Source organism: Phalacrocorax aristotelis, chromosome 1 (genome assembly GCF_949628215.1).
Source record: "Phalacrocorax aristotelis chromosome 1, bGulAri2.1, whole genome shotgun sequence".
Classification (NCBI taxonomy): Eukaryota; Metazoa; Chordata; class Aves; order Suliformes; family Phalacrocoracidae; genus Phalacrocorax; species Phalacrocorax aristotelis.
Genome location: NC_134276.1, coordinates 8,666,976 through 8,687,190, shown reverse-complemented (window position 1 = coordinate 8,687,190; position 20,215 = coordinate 8,666,976). Strand labels below are relative to the sequence as shown.

The 20,215-nt window shown below is 52.5% G+C and overlaps 1 protein-coding gene across 1 annotated transcript; it reads right to left on the bottom strand.

Moving 5' to 3' along the window:
- Positions 1–14,761: 14,761 nt before the first annotated feature.
- FAM181B (family with sequence similarity 181 member B) lies at positions 14,762–16,812 on the bottom strand. The gene has a single exon (XM_075080794.1). The coding sequence runs from the start codon at positions 16,708–16,710 to the stop codon at positions 15,610–15,612; it is 1,101 nt and encodes a 366-aa protein (XP_074936895.1). The 5' UTR covers positions 16,711–16,812; the 3' UTR covers positions 14,762–15,609.
- Between the last annotated feature and the right edge of the window lie 3,403 nt (positions 16,813–20,215).

Genomic DNA, 20,215 nt, shown 5'->3' with positions numbered 1-20,215 from the left:
CTTGAAGATGAAGTCTACGTCCTGCTTCTTTGCCAGGCTGTAAGACAGAAAAAGCAGGTTCTCTTGAATGGATCACTGCATTCCCATGTCCAAGGGAGCACAGACGTCAAAGGACACTGAGGCATAATTCAACAGAACAATTGGAAGAGCACCTGGGGAAAAAACAAGCGAGGAGCAAAGAGAGGGAGGGTCAAGCCATGCCCTTGCCACAGAGGGGCCTCTTTTTATCCTCCGGATTTGTCTGATATCTGTCATACCTTGTGGGGCCAAGGCCAGCCAGAGAGACAGCAGTCCCTGCCTGCCTCTCTGAGGGCAATGATACTCCTGGGACCTGGGTACCTTCAGCCCCAGCTCCCCTGGAGGAGGCAATGGCTGGTTTGGGTGGGAGATGTCTAGAAGTGCCTCCCATGCATGGGCCCTTTCCCTTTAAAACTGTTCCATGTGAGCCTGGAAATCAGCCCAGAGACACCTCTCCTCTTCTGCTCTCTGCTGCTGCTCCTCAGTGTTCATGAAATATGAACACCAATGACACAGGCACATAGAAGGTGCCTTTCTGACTCCCTTTTGTCCATCTCAGATTGGTCTCCATCTGGGCTCTGACTCTTGCTGTCCTCCTGACATCCCGCAGAGGCTGCCCTCCCGTGCTGGCAGCGGTCTGCAGACACGCAACAGGAGTGGTCTTCCCCTCAGCTTGTGCTCACCACAAGGTTACCCACGCGTGCAGCAGCCGGCGCGGCTGCTGGAGAGCCGTGCGTGGCACAGAGCGGTAGCCCCGAGCTGTGCTGCGCAGCTGTGGCCTCAGGCCCAGGGTGCTCAGATGCAGGCCTTCCTCTGGGGACAGAGGCCAACACTGACACTCTTCAGGGCAGACGCCCGGGGGTGGCCATCCCTCCTCTCCTGCCACTTCCATGAGACAATGCTGGGTGGTCCAAAATGCTGGCATAGGTTCCTAAGGGGGGGTCCTTGTTGGGGAAGAGGGCAAGAGAGAAAGCTATCTAGTGTGGGAAGAAGTCCTGCCATTGGTGCTTCTCCTGTGCCTGCCACAAAGACGGCTTCTCCTTGAATAAAAAGAGCCTTTCCCTAAGGCTTCAAGATCTCTCTGGCCTTGGGCAAAAGAAGCAACTGGGGGAGCAATGCCGTGCTACAGGGAGGGGTCAACACATAGTTCAGGAAGAAGAGTGCCTGGCGAGCCTGGACAAAGAGGTGCTTGGCACAGGACACAGTGGGGAAGAGGTAGAAACCTCTGTACTCACTGTAATGGTTTATGTGACAAGGTTTTGGTAGTGGAGGGGCTGCAGGGGTGGCTTCTATGGGAAGAGGCCAGAAGCTGCCCCCATGTCAGGTGGAGACGGTTCCAGCCAGCTCCAACATGGACCTGCCACAGGCCCACCAGCAACGGTGGTGGCTCCTCTGTGATAAATTATTTAAGAAGGGGTAAAAACTGCTGTACAAGAGCAGCTGGAGAGAACAGTGAGAATATGTGAGAGGAACAACACTGCAGACACCAAGGTCAGTGAAGAAGGAGGAGGAGGTGCTCCAGGCACTGGAGCAGAGATTCCCCTGGAGCCCCATAGGGGACCCATGCTGGAGCATTCCATTTCTGAAGGACTGCACCTGTGGAAAGGACCCACGCTGGAGGAAGAGCTGTGGCCTGTGGGAAGGACCCACATTGGAGAAGTTTGTGAAAGATTGTCTCCTGTGGGAGGGACCCCATGCTGGAGCAAGGGAAAAGAGGGAGGAGGGAGGAGCAAGAGAGATGAAGTGTTGCGAACGGATTGTAATGCCCATTGCCCATGTCCCTGCACCACTCACAGTGGAGAAGGTAAAGTCAGGAGTGAAGCTGAGACCAGGATGAAGGAAGTGGTGGGGAGAATGTGCTTTTAGATTTGTTCTTATTTCTTATTACCCTACTCTCTTTTTAATTGGCAATAAATTAAATCAATATCCCCAACTGAGTCTGTTTTGCCTGTGATGGTAATTGCTGAGTGATCTCCCTGTCCTCATCTCAACTCACAAGCCTTTTGTCATAGTCTTCTCCCCTGCTGTCCTGTTTACCCTTGCCGCTTCTCATGGGGAATGGGCTCGGTCCTACTGCCATAAGCATTTCTGCACGGAGTCTGGGAAGGTGCATCACGAGGCAATTCCTTATGTACACTTGCACCAGCACCGCTCCTGTGAAGGTCTGCATGGGACGCCTAGAGTCCATCCCCCAGCCCAGCTCTGCTGATCAAAAGTGGCCTCTGAGCACTGGCATTCTGGGATTGCTGCAAGACAATGCTGGCGCTCTTTGGCTCTTTTGTATCTTATCACAAGGGAAACTTCATTCCCTTACAGGGAGTCCTTCTGTCTCTGGCATTCCTGCTCCCAGCCAGTTTCACAGAATCATAGAATCATTGAGGTTGGAGAAGACCCTTAAGACCATCAAGTCCAACTGTTAACCCAACACTGCCAAGTCACCACTAAACCACTGCCCTAAGCTCCACAGCTACACACCTGACACACATCCAGGGATGGTGACTCAACCACTTCCCTGGGCAGCCTCTTTCAGTGCTTGGAAACCCTTTCAGGGAAGAAATTTTGCCTAAATATTCAGTCTAAACCTCCCCTGCTGCAACTTGAGGCCATTTGCTCTTGTCCTATCGCTTATTCCTTGGGAGAAGAGACCAACACCCACCTTGCTAGAACCTCCTTTCAGGTAGTTCTAGCTCAGCTATTGTGATGATAAGGTCAAGTGCTTATGGGTAGGGATGAGGGGGAAGGCCAACATGGCAGATATCCTGCTGGGGGTCTGTTATAGACCACCCAACCGGGATGAAGAGGTAAATGAAGTGTTCTACAAATGACTGGCAGAAGTCTCATAATCACTAGCCCTTGTCTGCTGGAAATTCAACAGAGAAGAAACAGTCTAGGAGGTTCCTGTAGTGTGTGGGAGATAACTTCCTGCCACAGCTGGTAAATGTGCCTACCAGGGGAGGTGCCTCACTTGACCTCCTGTTCACAAACAGAGAAGGACTGGTGGGAGATGTGGCAGTCGGAGGCCATCTTGGGCTTAGCGACCATGAAATGACAGAGTTCTAGATTCTTGGTGAAGCAAGGAGTGGGGTCAGCAGAGCCACTACCATGGACTTCCACAGGGCAGGCTTTGGCCTGTTCAGGGCACTGGCTGGGAGAGTCCCTTGGAGGCAGTCCTGAAGGGCAAAGGGGTCCAGGAAGGCTGGGCTTTCTTCAAGAAGAAAGTCTTGCAGGCGCAGAATCGGGCTGTCCCCAAGTGCTGCAAGAGAAACCAGTGGGGAAAACGACTGGCCTGGCTGAACAGGGAGCTTCTGCTGGGACTCAGGAAAAAAGGGAGAGTTTACCACTTTTGGAAGAAGGGGCAGGCAACTCAGGAAGAGTGCAGGGATCTTACTAGGTCATGCAGAGACAAAATTAGACAGGCAAAAGCCCAGCTAGAACTCAACCTGGCCACTGCTGTAAGGGATAACAAAAAATGTTTTTACAACTACATTAACAACAAAAAGAGAGCCAAGGAGAATCTCCATCCTCTATTGGATGTGGTGGGGAACATTGCCACCAAGGACAAGGAGATGGCTGAGGTACTAAATGCCTTCTTTGCCTCAGTCTCTAGAAGTCAGACCAGTTATCCCCAGAGAGCTGCTTCTGGTAGGGAATGATGGGGAAGAAGACCTGATGCCAGGTGTCCCCCTGCAGCCCGAAGTCCATGGGCTAAAACTCATGGATACCAAGTGGAAGGGGGCTGTGCTCCCTGCACCTGGGGGCTGGGAGCAGGCAGAGGCAGGCAGGTTGGCAGCTCAAGTGAGAGCATTGTTCTCTGCTGCTGCAGCTCCCTTCCCTTGCAGGGCATCCTGGTGAGGATGCTGCTGGATAAGAGAAAGGAAGCCCTGTAGGAAGACAGGAGCAAGAGCAGAGCTATGGAAATCCCAAGGGAGACTGCAGAGGAGCTCCTGTGCTCCTGCCGCGGGCTCCTTCCCACTACCAGCAGCCACTTGGGCAACCAGGGCCCTGGGCTCTCCCCACTCCACGGCAGCAGCAGGCTTTGGCTCCTGCAGCCCTCCACCAGACATCCCTCCCTGCGGGGGAGGGTGGTGGGTACTCCAGTGAGATCTCTGGCTGGCACCGCCACACTCAGGGATTCTCCAGGGGGATCAGGTGCTGGGCTCCAGCTCCTCAAAACCCATAGCCCCTGCTTCCTCCCACCCAGCACCTGCAGCCAGAGACCTTGCTCTGTGTCTCTGTAGCTGCTCAGCCAAAGGTCTCTGCCCCGGCCTCGCACAGCACCCCAGCACGGTGCTGCGTAGGTTCCCCGCCACGGGCTGGGACAGGAACATGGACTGTTCTGTCTCCACAGAGACCGTCAGGGCTCCCGCAGGCCAGGCACACACCCAAGACTGTGGGGGCTGAAGGGGGCAGACAGGGTTTCTTGGTCTCCCTCACTGTACCTGACCCTTGAACCTATTCTTTTTCGCTCCCTAGCGCCTCTGAGAAGGTCTCCCGGTAGGACCAGCCGGAAGGGTGCCAGTGCCCCAGGTCCTGCAGCTGGGAGAAGAGGCCGGGGGGAGTCAGCGCTGCCCTCTTGCAGCTGTCAAGCTGTGAGCAGAGGAGGGGAAAGCACTGCCCAGGGTGAAATCCCACTGCTGAGGGAACAATAAAGAGAACAGTTCAAACAGAAGGTTTTTGCAATGTATTTATTTGGAATTACTGCAAAAGGAAGATGGCTTAACAAGCCCCCACGCCATCCCACAGGTTGTTGTATAGGATGAAGCCAATGTGTGAAATAACATGGCATAAAAAGTTGCCTGAATGGCCTTTCCTGTTTGCCAGGAAGGCGAGGCGGACCCTCCATCCCGCCCCAAGCAGCTCTTTGTCCAGGATCACCAGGCTCTCTTCTTCCTAAGCTGCCCACTGACCTGCCCCCGTAGCCTGGCAATGCTCCCCATCTGTCCTCATGGCCAAGGCCAGAGAGGTCTTGGAGCGTTTGCCCTCCTTTGCATTCCCAACGTGTAGGATTCAAAGTGAACCACTTGAGGGCTGTAGAGGACTTCTGTCCGTAGCTTTCGCCTAGCTGAGACAGTCCTGTCAGTGGTGCATCGCATTTTACCGGGGACTTGGCAGTGCCAATGTATATTTTTTTTCTTGTCTGATCATGCAGAAGAAAAACCTCCTGCAGAGGCACTTCTTACTGAAAGCATGAATTGCTGTGTTGCTTCCTTACAAGACATATTAACTAGTAAAAGAGATTTACTCAGTGTAGGAAAACCACAAACTGAATATTATGGGACTATTAGCTGTTGTCTGCTTGTGTTTTGTTTTCTAGTTGAAAGTAAGGACATTTATAGCCTATCATTGTGGATTCCTCTGTTTGCTCCCCCTTTTTCTCTCAGCATCAGAACAGTCCTTTATTCCTAAGTTGTTCTTTTTCTCTTCCTTTGAAAAATGAGATTATTTGAATCCAGTGATTAAAATAGCATAAATACAAGAAAAAGATATCAATACAAGTAATAATATGGCAATAGTAATATCTATTTCAAGCCCAGAAAGGATCACCACGGCATCCTAACATGATGCTAAGACCAGCGATTGACTGATACCTGCATTACCTCTGCCAGAGAAAACCCTTCACTTCTTTGCTTAGTCACTCGTCTCTCCTCTTGTTTAACAAAATTGGATCTTATTTATAATCCCAACTGGTCTGGATTGCTCAGGTAGCACTTGTCCCATAGTAAAATACCCTCTTCCTTCCCTGGCAGGGCCCATCTATCAGCCAAGCCAGCACATTGCTCAGGGCACTCTGCCGCAGGCCATGGTACTGGCTAGTCCCCAGCATGCAGAAGCCAGTGTGTGGCCCTGACAACCAAAGGGTCTCTGAACACTGAATACAATAAAAATAAATTATATCAAGGCCAGGGCCACATTCCTCTGGCCTGACTTCTCCCAAATTCCAGAATCCCAGAATGGCAGGGGTTGGAAGGGACCTCTGGAGATCATCCCGTCCCACCCCCCGCTTGAGCAGGCACACCCAGAGCAGGGGGCACAGGAACGCGTCCAGGCGGGGTGTGAATGTCTCCAGGGAAGGGACCCCACAGCCTCCCTGGGCAGCCTGTGCCACTGCTCTGGCACCCGCACAGGGAAGAAGATTTTTCTCATATTGAGGTGGAACTTCCTGTGTTCCAGCTTAAGCCCATTGTCCCTTGGCCTGTCATTGGGCATCACTGAAAAGAGCCTAGTCCCATTGTCCTGACACCCACCCTTTAGACATTTATAGGTACTGATGAAATCCCCCCTCAGTCTTGTCTTGTCCACGCTGAACAAACCCAGGTCTCTCAGCCTTTCCTCATAAGGGAGATGCTCCAGTCCCCTGATCATCTTCGTAGCTCTCTGCTGGAATCTCTCCAGTAGTTCCCTGTCTTTCTTGACCAGGGGAGCCCGGAACTGGACACAGCACTCCAAATGTGGTCTCACTAGGGCAGAGTAGAGGGGGAGGATAACCTCCCTCGACCTGCTGGCCACACTCCTTTTAATGCACCCCAGGACACTGTTGGCCTTCTTGGCCACAAGGGCCCAGTGCTGGCTCAGGGTCACCTTGCTGTCCCCCAGCACTCCCAGGTCCTTCTCAACAGAGCCGCTTTCCAGTAGTTCAGCCCCCAGCCTGTGCTGGTGCCTGGGGTTGTTCCTCCCCAGGGGCAGGACCTTGCACTTGCTCTTGTTGAATTTCATGAGGTTCCCCTTGGCCCAGCTCTCCAGCCTGTCCAGGTCTCGCTGGATGGCAGCACAGCCTCCTGGTGTATCAGCCGCTCCTCCCAGCTGGGTATCATCAGCAAACTGGCTGAGGTTACGCTCTATCCCTTCGTCCAGGTCATTGATGAATCTGTTGAACAGGACTGGACCCAGCACAGAGCCCTGGGGAGCACCACTAGTGACGGGCCTCCAGCCAGACCCTGCTCCATTGATCACGACCCTCCGAGTTCTGTTGCTGAGCCAGTTCTGTGTCCACCTCTCTGTCTACTCATCCAACCCACACTTCCCTAACTTGCCTGTGAGGATGTCATGGGAGACAGCATCAAATGCCTTACTGAGAACAAGGCAGACAACATCCACTGCTCTCCCTTCATTGACCCAGCCAGTCACGCCATCATAGAAGGCTATCAGGTTGGTCAAGCACAATTTTCCCTTGGTGAATCCATGTTGACTACTTCCGATAACCTTCTTGTCCTTTACATGCCTGGAGATGACCTCCAGGATGAACTGCTCCATCACCTTTCTGGGGACAGAGGTGAGGCTGACTGGCCTGTAGTTTCCTGGGTCCTCCTTCTTGCCCTTTTTGAAGATTGAAGTGACATTTGCTTTCCTCCAGTCCTGTCCTCCACGACCTTTCAAAGATGATGGAGAGTGGTTCCGCAAGAGCATCCGCCAGCTCCCTCAGCACTCATGGGTGCATCCCATCGGGGCCCATGGATTTGTGAGAATCCAGTTTGCATAGGTGATCTCTGACGCAATCCTCCTTAGCCAAAGGAAAGTCCTCCTTTCTCCAGATTTTTGCTCTCTCCTCTGGGGGCTGAGAAGCCTGAGGACCAGCCTTAGCAGTGCGACTGAAGCAAAGAAGGCATTCAGTATGTCTGCCTTCTCTGCACCCTGCATGACCGGGGCCCCTACCTCATTCAGCAGTGGGCCCAGTTTCCCCAGTGTTCCTTTTACTGCTGATGTATTTGAAGACACCCTTCCTGATATCCTTGATATCCAAGTGGGCCTTGGCCTTCCTCATAGCATCTCTGCATACCCTGACAACATTCCTATATTCCTCCCAAGCGGCCAGTCCCTTTTTCCACATACTGTGAGCCTCCCTCTTTCATTTTTGTTTCTCTAGAAGCTCTTTGCTCATCCATGCAGGTCTACTGGCTCCTTTTCTTGACTTCTTCCTCCTACCAATGCACCAACCTTGAGCTTCTGTCGTGGTTTAGCGGCAGCTCAGCCCCACACAGCCGCTCGCTCACTCCCCCACCGGCAGATGGGGGAGAGAATCAGAAGGGTAATGCTCGCGGGTTGGGATAAGAACAGTTTAATAATTAAAATTAAAAGAAACAACAACAGAAATGCAATGTAAAGGAGAACAACGAGAGGCGCAAAGCCCTGGGGGAGGGGGGAAGGGAGGGGAGAGGGGGAACGAACCGCCGAAACAAACCGCACATGCCGCAGCCGCTCGCCGCTCGCCGACCCAACGCCGCTCCCGAGCCGCAACTGTCCCCCCTTAATGTACTGGCCATGGTGTCACGTGGTGTGGAATGCACCTGCCATTGGCCAGTCGGGGTCAGCCGCCCCCACCATGGCCCCGCCCCTCCCAGCGGAAAGCTGGAAAGGTAGCCAACCCCCCACAGGGAGGAGAATTAACCGCTTCTCAGCCAAAACCAGCACAGCTTGGAAGAAGTCATCCTTGAATATTGTCCAGCTCTCTGGGACCCCCCTGCCTTCCAGAGCCCTAACCCATGGGATTCCTCCTAGCAGGTCTCTGAAGAGGCCAAAGTTGGCTCGCTTGAAGTCCAAGGTTGTAGCCCTACTTGTTGCCCTGCTTCTACCTCGCAGGATCCTGAACTCCACCACCTCATGGTCACTGCAGTCAAGACTACTCCCAACCCTCACATCCTCAACCAGCCATTCCTTGTTCGTTAGTAAAAGGTTGAGCAGCACATCTCGCCTCATTGGCTCCTCCACCACCTGCATCAAAAAATTATCAGGTGGCCTGTAGTAAACGCCTACAACAGTGTCACCGACTTTTACTTCAGCCCTTGTGCCTGGTGTTTCTGTCAGCTGGCTCTAGCCCTGAAGGGTCATCTAATCTATTAAAACTATTAATCACAGACTTTTGGATAAAATTCATGCTATCTGGTCATCACGTTAGTGCTTAGCACACCAGGTGTGCTCTTAAAAGCAGCCACCCCAAATTAAACATCTACCCTTTAGGTCATTTCCTGAGGCTTCTTCCTCACAAGCCTTGACTCCATGTGCAAATCGAAGACGTGTGTTTCGCTAGCACTTCAAGGGTGTGCTGACCTTTCAGTCCTGAAAGGAAAATCTTGATAAAATCACTAATTAATGACTGAGTTAGAATCATTTGTCCCAGATATGTGGATAAACAAAGAAGCTAAAGGTCTGGCTATTAAACGGGAAAGAAAGGGGTTTCTTCATAGAACAAGCTTGGCTGTTCAGATACCTAAAATGGTGGTAATTGATTTATATTCAATTATTTGAGTGCACAGAAGCAATTATAGCTCATCTTTAAAGCCCAGTTCTACTGTGAAGCGTTACTATGCAAAAAACGATTCCTTATTAGTTACCGCTGATGAAAAATGGTGGTAGGAGGATGGAATTTCCCTTTTATTTAGAATTCACACCCAATTTTACTTATCTGATCTCTGCTTTTTTGTGTATTGAGAACAACAGGGCTGTTTACTCCAGACCTAATGAATCTAGCTGACAAACCACTGACAGGGAAAAGACCGCTGGAACTGGGAGGGGATTTGTTGACAGAACTGTAACACTGGCTGGTATTATTCAAACAAGAGATCTGTCAGGGTCCAGCTCAGCTCACAGTTACCCAGGTTGTGTTCATGTAGTCGGCAGTCAGAACAAGGAACGGTATCTTAACCTGTAACTCCTGCAGATTGGTTCAGGAAATTGCTGAGATTTCCAGAGATCTCACAAGTTCAGGATGAACCCTTTTTTTAACTGTTGGAAGGGAAGAGTACCATTCCACGTGCTCAGCCTCAATACCCAAAGAAGCACTCCAGCTAGCTTAGGAGCTCAACACATCAAAGAGACACAGGAGGAGAAGGACATATTATGTGTGCCATACTAAGGGAGGGTCCAGGATAGCTCTCAAGGCCACCCTGGAGCATCGACTCAGCCTGAACCCTCAGTCATGACCCGAGTACACTGCGCACAGGCTTGAGCTCTTCACCACAAGGTTTGGAGGACTCCCTACAGAAAGAGCCACGTCTGCTACATCTGATACATGTCATTGAAACGCGTTGTTGGAATCACTCCCTATAAACTCATTCTTTACTTTGCAGTGTAGCAAAGTCTGTATCACAGTCTGCAATTAAGAAGATGAGAAGAGGCAAAATCTGGGCCACCCCTCTCCTGGGCCACCACCCCTGGTCCAGCAGCCTGTATCAGGCAGGATTCTTTACACTTGAAGAGTGTCTTGGCAACATCAAATTAAAAATCATTCACTGAGTTTTCACCACTGTTGAGGCACACAGAGGTTTAAGCGGTAGGCCTGTATCTTCTATAAAGCTGAACACAAAAAAACCGGTAATGATCGTGCCCAGCTCCTACTCAAGAAGTTGTAAGCAGTCTGTAGTCCCTATCTATAGCTATTAGTAAAGTAATACGGTTGTTACCCAGCATCTCAGGTTTACCTCACTCCCAGCCTGCAAGCAGATTTGCTTAGCTGAGCTGTGGCTCAAACAGCTGAGCTGAACTCCAGCCGTGCCCAGGCTAATCGGTATGACACCCAGTTCACTTCAAACCATCCTTGATGATGGACTTAGGCACTGAGCGCAGGCTGGAGTAACGGAGGCACAGGTACACTCCCCTCCAGTCCCCACTGCTAAGGGATGGCACCTATGGCAAAGAGGCAGGGTAGCAAATGGGGACAGTCACCTCTTCACCTGGCACAGCAGGCTTTGCCAGAACTTGTTCAGCAGAGGCTGCAGAGTGAATAACAACTAGCTGCTAAGACTGAGGCAGTCTAAAATGCCCACCAGGAGATATCCTAAGAGACAAAACATGCACTAACAGGAGCACCAGAGCCTGTGGCTACAAAGCTTGCATCCTGTCCTCCCTCCCTTTTTACGGACCGATCCACATTTGCTTGCATGCCCAACATTGCCGGGGAATACCTGGAGGAAGCACACGGTAAAGCATGCAGTTTTTAGCTGCCTCTGGGAGGGTCACAGAGATTTCATAAATAAGACATGATTCCCCCATCTCAGAGAAGGAGACATGAAGGTTCATGTGAGAAATGCTGCGTATTCCTCAAATCCTACACTGGCCAATTCAAGCAATTAAAAGTATTTCCGATGGACAGCAATGCAGTGATGCTGAGTCTGTGTTGTCTGGACAACTGTGGGTCTGTGGACTACAACCAAAATAACCACAAAAAATGAGCCCTTGACAGTACATTCACATTTGATATGTTCCAAAAAGCATAAAAGGCTAAAAACCTCCAGTCTAGTGAAGCAGTTCTGTGCCATTAAAGGAGGGGAGTTGCCACAGACAATCAAGGTTAGAGTGAGGTATCGAAAAATATTATAAAACACAGAAAATAGAAGTTCTCCCCTCACCTGTCGTAACATCACCTTTCAGCAATCATCTGTCAATCTTTACCCGCACAGATTATGGGAGAGGGAGTCACTATAATACACTCTTCTTTTACTATTCTATGCAGGTGTGTTACAAAAACCATCGGACTTTAAACAAGTGTTTACCAATCTTAAAAAGGAGAGATGAGTTTATTGCAGAGAAGGCAGGCTGCAGCCTCCTTGGTTGACGTAGAGCTATCCTGAACGCATTCCCAACTCTCTTTCCATATAGTCAGGTTTGTAGGCTTGAACTCTCACTTTTCCATCTTAATGGCTTGCACATCACCGCGGAGTTGCTCCACCACCTTTTTCCTCCTGTTGCCAGTGGCTGCAGAACAACCTTCAGTTTTTGCAGTTGCCAAAAGCAGTTTATTCAAAAAGTCAGAAAACAAAAAGAGTTTACAATAAACTTCTGCATCTTTTTTACTAACATTGTTTGAACAACTCTGTAAGCTCATCGAAGCTGACTCATCATCGACGGTCAGGCTGTATTAGAGCAGTCCCAAGCTCAGGTGATTAAATAGTTAGCGAGCCTGTTTCAAAAGCCCATCCAGGAAAATAAAGGAATCTTTCTGCTTTGGAAAAGACCCAGACTGTTTAAGTCACAAAATATTGAGACGCAGTAATGCCATTCATGGTGAACCCTTTGTTATTCTTCAGTAAATCACCATTAAGGGAAGGTAAGACTCCCCCACTTTAAAAGAGAACAAAGGGTTCTTGTTATTCCCCTTTATCACCTTTGACTGCATATAAAAAATTATGAAGATGTGTATGCTTTTCCACCAAAATCTCCAGTAAAGTAGGTAATATGTGTAAAATGCACCGGCAACAAAATGGAATTTAGTATATCTGAGGAACTCAGAGCAGGCTGTGTAAAACAAAATAGTTTGATAGTCTGACCTTGATCCAACCAAAGAGAACCTGCTTCCTTTCAAAGGGACACACGCCTTTTAAGACAGAAAAGCTAGAAAGGATCAGCTTTAGTTCTCAGGGACAGACTCCTTGTAAAAGTGCACCAGATAACCCAAAATATCTTGCTCAATTACAAAAGGTTTTATTCTTATTGATGCTTAAGAAGATGCTTTTCAGTGTTTCAGTGGAGAAAGCAATTTCCCAAGGGTGTTTCTAAGTGAGACTCTTCTGTGACATTTTCAGTGCCTGCACTATTCAAACTGGGGGAAACAACCGCAACAAAAAGAGGCCACACATGCACAAAGAAGATAAAAGATGCAGCTCCGCTAGATGGCAACCCCTGGTCTGGTCGCGGTGCCCTCGCCTCCTCTGCAGCGCAGAGAGGAGCTCCAGCGCTCCTCAGGAGTTGCACAGAAGTCCTTTGTCTGGCCTGTGCTGTGGGAAAAGCCGCCGGGATCGCCCCAGCCATTGTTAGCTCCTTTCCAGCCCTATCAGACTTCCCATACCAGGTACTCCTCAAATACATCCTCTGGCAGAAATGCAGCAGTACTTCAGAGAATACCTATACTACATTTTTCTTTCTTTTTTTTTTTTCAGTGTAAGCTCCTATGAACTGAAAATCCCCTTTTAAGGCACTATTGCAGAATAGAAGCTAAGCTGAAAAAACAACCGTAGCTGCTGCCCAGTCAGGCTGACTCCTGGAGCCTGCCCCCAACTCTCGCAAGCCCACAAAGAAGCCTCCTACCCTGGCAGCACCTGGAGCGGGCTGCCGTGACATCTTTATACCGGCCCAGCCCTGCTGACACCCACAGAGCCACTTCCCCCACTGGTTTGAGACAACATCTAACCCAAGAAGGCTGATGACACTGCTGGGCACCGCAGCTCACCGCCCACAAGGGAGCAGAGCAACCAACGAGTGAAAACCACCGGGAGGTCAGATTTGTGGCACTTCACTGCTACTTGGAATAGAAGGGTGAGGCCTGTGGGCAACCAAACGACTCAGGTTTGCAATGTCTGCGTAGCACACCCCAGAGCCTATTCCTGACCTCTTTTAGGCTTTTTTCAAGCAAGATCTCACCGAAGTCTGCGAGACAGCTGATAAACAGGATGGCTGTAAAGTCTTCAGGATTAGGTGCCTGGTTAATACAGATTTGCATATGGAGCTTGTGAAATAAATAAATTGCTCAGTGAAAACTTAAGTGAAAAAAGGTGTTATTTTTCCTTAGCAGAGACCATTGCATTATCAGCCTCCCCTTCATTAGCTCAGCCTGCTGAAAGCACAGGGCTCGGGTGAGAAACCTGGGCAATAAGATATATATTAGCGCTGCACCATCAAGCTGAAATACTCCAAGCAGCTGTCAATACGCGCCACAAATTCAAGTTTGAAGCAGTTGCTAAAGAGAAAAAGCACCTCCCCAACCGAAATAACCCCCCAGCCGGTCTTGCCTAGATAATCTCAAATGTAGGTTTACGCAAGCTCTGCTCGGAGCTGGCAGCGCGCTGCTTGCGAATGCAAACTCACGCTCTCTTCACCGGGAGGTTTGGCAAGGAGAAGGCGGCAGGGTTGAGCTCACAAGAGCAGGACACTGTCCTGTCATCGAAACCAGCAGCGGGGCAAGATTACCTTAATTTGTAGCTATCTTGGCTGGCCCGGCCACCCACTGTTCCCCGCACACACTCTTGTGAAGCTTAGTTAAACAAACTACCGCAAAATTACACTTGAGAAGTGCGTTCCCTCAACGGCGCTCAGCTATGACACACTGGAGCCCTGCGGACATTCATCCATGGCGGTTCCCTTCCGCGCAGCTTGTGGAGACCTTGGGCAGCTTTGGGGGAGGGAAGAGGCAGCGTAACTTACAGCTCTTGCTGTTTAAAAGCGAAATGAAGCTGGTTTCTGAAACAAGGTATCTTGTGGTTTATTTCCAGAAGATCTCGCTTCACCCCTCGCGACAACCTGACCCCAAGTCTCTGGGAAGTTACATCTCGGCTGATGAATGAAAAAAAAACCCTTTTACCTTTCACGCTAGCTTTTAAAAGGCAGAAGGCACAAGGATTTTTCCCCACCACGGCGGGTAAAGCCTCAGGCTGATCCGTATGTGGATCCCGTTTCAAAAACAAACAATCCACTCGGGGCTGGCGGGGAGCCAGGCCGCGGGGTTGCCGTTTAAGACTCCCATCTCAATAGGAAACCCCCGAGTATTTTGATCTGTTTTCATAACTGTAACAATTTTCATCCCTTGGCTCCGTGGCTTATTATCATTTCCTTCTTTCTAGTAAGTTAAAGAACCAGCCGGTACAAATGAAGGCAAAACAAGCACGGGTCGTTGTGGATAAAATACGGCATTTCAAAAGGTTTAGAAAAGACAAAAAAATACTGCCCGTCTTAACTCCTGCCAAGAAACCATTACGGAGGGTGGAGGCGCGGTGAAAGCCCCTTGAACGCCGCATTTCCACAGCAGGAACAACCATAGGTCTTGGATCTATTGTGTAGCTTTATTTTTATAAGACCTATCATAGACTCTTTTACATAACTTAAATGATTATCAAATAATCTCCTGTACACAATGAGACCGAGCCGCGTTGCTTCCCGAGCTTTGACACATTCCTGGAAGAGATCCAACCGTCTGTAGGAATCACATCGCCGCAGCAGCTACAGTACATTTTTGTCCCGAACTTATGCCGTCAATTAACTTACATATCGGTGTAAATCGCTGTTTGCAAGATCCTGCAAGACATTGTTAAATTTCAGGGCACTAAGTTTTGGTAGCAGCATTTTTAATTTTGCTTTTTTTTTTTTTTTTTTTTTCCTTTTTCTCCTTCTCGCCTTTGTGTCCTCAGCCGAACATCCGCCAGCGCTCGCGATGCAGGCAAGCGCGGGGGAAATTTTAACAGCAGTGCAAGAGCTGACCAAGTTTTACTTCTCGACTGCCATCGCTCACAGGTTGGTCACGGCTGCCTTCGAGGAGGGCGGCCCCCGTCGCGGCATCGCCTGAGTCAGGCCCACCGAGCTGCAGCCGCCTACAGCGAGGCAAAGCCTGACCCCTAAGGAAGGCTAAGGGAGGGAGGTCACGGCCGCTAGAAAAACACCTGAAGGAACCCAGTATTTCACATTTTATTTGCAGCGCCTCCCAAACCGCAGGAGGAGGCGAGTGGCAGAGCGCCGGGCCGAGCGCTGCGGGAGCCGCGGTCTCGGGTGGGTGCGTGGGGGGCGCAGGCGGGCCCCAGCCCCACGCGCGAGCGGCGGCGGCCCCGCGAGGGGCTCCCCCGCGTCCCCCCCGCCGGGCGGCCGTGCCGGGCGGGCGCCGAGCCCGGCGGCGCTGCCCTACAGCCCGGAGAAGGCGGCGCGGTGGAAGCCGCCGCCGTACTCGTAGGGCAGCTGCGGCGGGGGCAGCGGGCACTCGGGGAAGAAGGGGGCGAACCCCGCCGGCAGCTGCCCCCCGCCGGGCTCCTCGCCGCCGCCGCCGCCGCCGCCCGGGGCCGGCTCCCCGCCGCCGGCGTACAGCGGCCGCAGCGCCTCGGACGGCGCCTTCTTAGGCGGGCTGCAGGGCCCGGCCGGGCCCCAGGGCGGCTCGGGGTAGAGCAGCCCGCCCAGCAGCGGGTGGTGGGCGGCGGGCAGCGGCGCCTCGTACAGGCCGTGCTCCAGGCCCAGCTCGGCGGGCAGGCGGGCGGCGGGGAAGGCGTCCGGCGGGGCGGCGGGCTCGGGCAGCAGCGCGCCGTACTCGGGGCCCAGCAGCTCGAAGAACTCGGCCGCCTCCGCGCCGCCCCCTCCGCCCTTCTCCGGCTCCTTGGCGCCCGGCGGCGGCCCGCGGGCGGCGGCGGGCAGCGCCGGCTCCGTGAAGAAGGAGGGCGGCAGGTTGCGGTCGCGCAGCGGCACCTTCCGCGGGCCGCTCCCCCCCGCGCCGCCGCCGCCGCCGCCGCCCCCCGCCGCCGCCCCGCCGCCCCCGGCCGCCGCCTCGCCGCCGCCCGCCGCCCCCCGGCCCGGCTGCAGGGAGCCGAAGAGGGCCGCCAGGCTCTTGCTCTGGAGGCTGCTGGCCGCCTGCGATGCCTCCCGGCGCGGCGGGGGCTTGGCGGGGCAGGCGGCGGGCGGCGGGGCGGCGGCAGGGGGCGGCGGGACGGGCGGCGGGGCGGCGGCGGCGATGATGCCGGTGCAGCGCTTGATCTGCTTCTGCAGGTACTTCCGATGGTTCACCTTCCGCTTGGACTTCACCGGCTTGTCCAGCGCCAGCTTGATGTTGCTGGAGGCCGAGTCGATGAAGCTCAGCAGGTCCCTGGTGGCTTCTTTAAAGTCCCCCGCGTCGCCCCCGCCGCCGCCGCCCCCCTCGTAGCCCTTCTCCAGGTCCGCGTAGCCCAGGAGGCCGCCGGCGGCGGGAAAGCAGAAGGAGAGGAGGTGGTGGGGGCTGAGCAGGGCGGCGGGCACGGCCATGGCCGGCGGCGGGGCGCCGCCGCCCCGAGCTCCGCAGGGCTGCGCCGGGCGGGCGGCGGCGGCGGGGAAAAGGCGGCGAGCGGGGTAGGAGGAGGGCTCAGGAGCGGGGCTGGCCCCGACCCTCCCCGCCTCCCCGCCGGGCGCCCGGGGGCCGGGCCGGGCCGGCTGCACCCACCCCTCGGCCGGGGACACCGGCAGGGCGGGGGGCGGGACGGGCAGCGCCGCCGGGACAGGGACCCACCCCCCTCGGGGACAGGGTCACACCCCCCGGCACGGGGACCCACACCTCCCGGGACAGGGTCACACCCCCCGGCACGGGGTCACACCCCCCGGGAGAGGGACCCACAGCCCCCCGGGACAGGGACCGACACCCTCCCTGGGAGAGGGTCACACACCCCCGGACAGGGACCCACACCCAGAGCCAGCTACACCGACATCCCCATACCAGATGCCCACACCCGCTCTGGACAGGGTCCACACCCCCCCCGGGCCCTGTCAGTGTGATTCCCATCTCTGGGGTGCAGCCCCCCCCCCCCTCCCCCCCAGCACTGTGTCCCGCTCCTGCGGCGGGCACAAAGCGTGTTCCCCCACTCGTGGTCGGAGCCGGTGGGGCTGGGTCACCTGCACGGCTCCAGGTGCAAGGGCACGGAGACACGCCCTTGCTCTGACACCACCGGGATGCAAAAGCCTAAATTAATTTGCAGAAGGTTTTTTTTTTTCCCACGCTCATTGCTATGCACGCTACCCAGCATCTGGTATTCTCCTGGTCAGTCAAGTCCTGAGAAAATCCAGCGCTGTGATCCAGTAGAGATTTTAAATGACTGGGTTGCATTCAGTTAAAACGGAAGAGTTTTACTTGTGCGGGTTTAGTGAAGCAGTGGTACAAATCTCCCATACGGGCGGTAGAAAAATGGGTGAAGCGGCTACCAAAAGTACTGGTGACAGCTCCTGAAGGAACTGTCCTGTCTCTTCTGGGAGTAAAGAGGCATTTGGTTGCTTTTCCTTTAGAAAACTTATACACTGATGCAGAACGACCTCAACCCTTTGAGCTCCCGATTTATTTTCAGTGATTTTCTACATCCAAACATGAAAAAAAAAGAGGCATCTGATTTTGACTGAAGTAAAGTGAGTTTTCTTGGTCTGCATCAATTCATTGGAAATGCAGCAGTTTTGTATGGGAAGGAAAAAACAGAAAGCAAAACTCTGCAGAAGAAAAGGGAAACGGGCTCCTAAGGCTGTCCTTAGTGGTAAAAAAAAAGGAAAAATCAGCCAAATCCACCTCACTCTGGTTTCAAACACTTGTTGAATGCAAAGCAAGTATTGCGAGGAGGAAAGAGGCATGTTTCATGAGAGGAAAAAAAAGGCTGAAAATCCTCTACAAAACAAAAACGCTGATTTTCTTGGTCTCTCACCTGCACCTGAGCCGGCCTGAGCAGGGTCCCATCGGCAGGCAGAGCCTCGCGGCCCCAGGCACAGCCTTGGCTCTGGTGCCGGCACACCTGGACTGGGTCTCCTTGCAAAACTGCCTCTGCTGGAGCCTCCAGAGTCTCTTACCTGGGGAGTTGCCCTGAGCACAACTGTGTAACTGAAGCAGAAGACACTGGTAAGCAGAGGGCTACGGGAAATCTGTATCTCTCGGCGTATCAGAATGAGCACATACATATAGGTGGACTGAAACCTTTTTGCCTAAATACAACTGACAACTGACTGACTGGAGCTCTTACCCTGAGGTCCTGTCACACCCCATCAAGCTTTGCAGCCTGCTCCAAGCTCCCTTGCTGATGGGAAAGTGTAAAGACCAATGTATATAACCCCTGTGTACTCCACTGGATAGTTTTGCATCCACTTTGACGCCACTACAAACCGCACACAGGTCTAGAAAATGGGGATCATGATCTGTCGCTGGACTGGATGTGCAGCCAGTTTGGGACCATTTGTTATCTGGCAACATGAAATGACTCTGTAACAGGGCAGCAACTAAGTTGTCCTCAAGTTAGTATCTGCTTCAGCATTGTGGCAGCAATATTTCATCAGGAATATATCAGGAATATTTGTATCAGGAATGGTGTGGCCAGCAGGAGCCGGGCAGGGATGGTGCCCCTGTGCTCGGCACTGGTGAGGCCCCACCTCGAGTGCTGTGTTCAGTTTTGGGCCCCTCAGGACAAGAAGGACATTGAGTTGCTGGAGCGTGTCCAGAGAAGGGCAACGAAGCTGGTGAAGGGTCTGGAGGACAAGTCTTATGAGGAGTGTCTGAGGGAAGTGGGGTTGTTTAGCCTGGAGAAGAGGAGGCTGAGGGGAGACCTTATCGCTCCCTACAACTACCTGAAAGGAGGCTGTAGTGAGGTGGGGGTTGGTCTCTTCTCCCAAGTTACTAGTGATAGGACAATATGAAATGGCCTCAAGTTGTGTCAGGGGAGGTTTAAATTGGATATTAGGCAAGGTTTCTTCCCCAAAAGGGTTGTCAAGCATTGGAACAGGCTGCCCAGAGAGGTGGGGGAGTCACCGTCCCTTGGGGTGTTCAAAAAACATGTAGGTGTGGCACTTTGGGACATGGTTTAGGAGACCTGGGGGTGTTGGGTTGATGGTTGGACTTGATGATCCTAGAAGTCTTTTCCAACCTTAGTGATTCTGTGATTCTATGATTCGTAGTCTGGCTAAAGGGGGTTGTTAATGAGTCTGGATGGTATTATATGCAGAACGGCTAAGTATCTGGTGGCCTAGAGAAAAAAAAAGCTGAAAGCCCTGGCTTCTCTTCTGTAAGGCTGAATTCAAATTCATTCAATTAAACAGCTTTGAGAGCTCAGCTACGGTTTAGCGGGAGACTTTATTACCTCCTAAAATTGGAGAGTATTAAAACAATTGTCAGGCATGCAAAGGAAAGTTTGCATTCAGATGTGCTAAGCAGCCAAATTTACATATTCTCAACCAGATCTGGAGATTTAGAAAGCCTTCATAATTGCATTAAACATGCTTATTCTCTGTGTTCTCTCAAGCAGAGCTGATTACCCCAAGTTGGGCAATGACTGGAGGGAAATTTGCTAAGCCACATGATGTCAACAACTTGCAAAGAAAATTTTTTTTCAAGGAAATAGCGGTTTGGTTATTCCTACAAAAAGTCTCTTTCCCAGCAGCTCTACGAGGCAACGCTTGTCTTCTGCCTGTGCTCTCTCAGGGTGATGCTGCTCAGCCCGCACAGGGTGGCTCTCACGCCCCGCCAGCGATCCAGCTCACCTCGCTGGCAAGGTCTAATGTCCAGGAAATGCTGGGATTAGATCCACAAAGTAACCCCAGCCCCAGGCAAATGCTTGGACCAGGTACCTGGTCCCTCCACTCTCTCCCCTCATCAGACCGAGGTGAGTGAAGTGGCTGCAGAAGCGCTTCCCGCACCCCAAACTCCATCCTGCAGGACTGTCTTCATGCTCACTAAGGGGCTCCAGGGGCTTTACTGCAATTTCCTTGCCCGCTTATGTGTAGGAAATCTATCTGGGTTTGCTTATTTTCTTGC

Bases quoted from the DNA above. Each gene is read 5' to 3' on its own strand.
- FAM181B (XM_075080794.1), bottom strand. From the start codon at position 16,710: ATGGCCGTGCCCGCCGCCCTGCTCAGCCCCCACCACCTCCTCTCCTTC.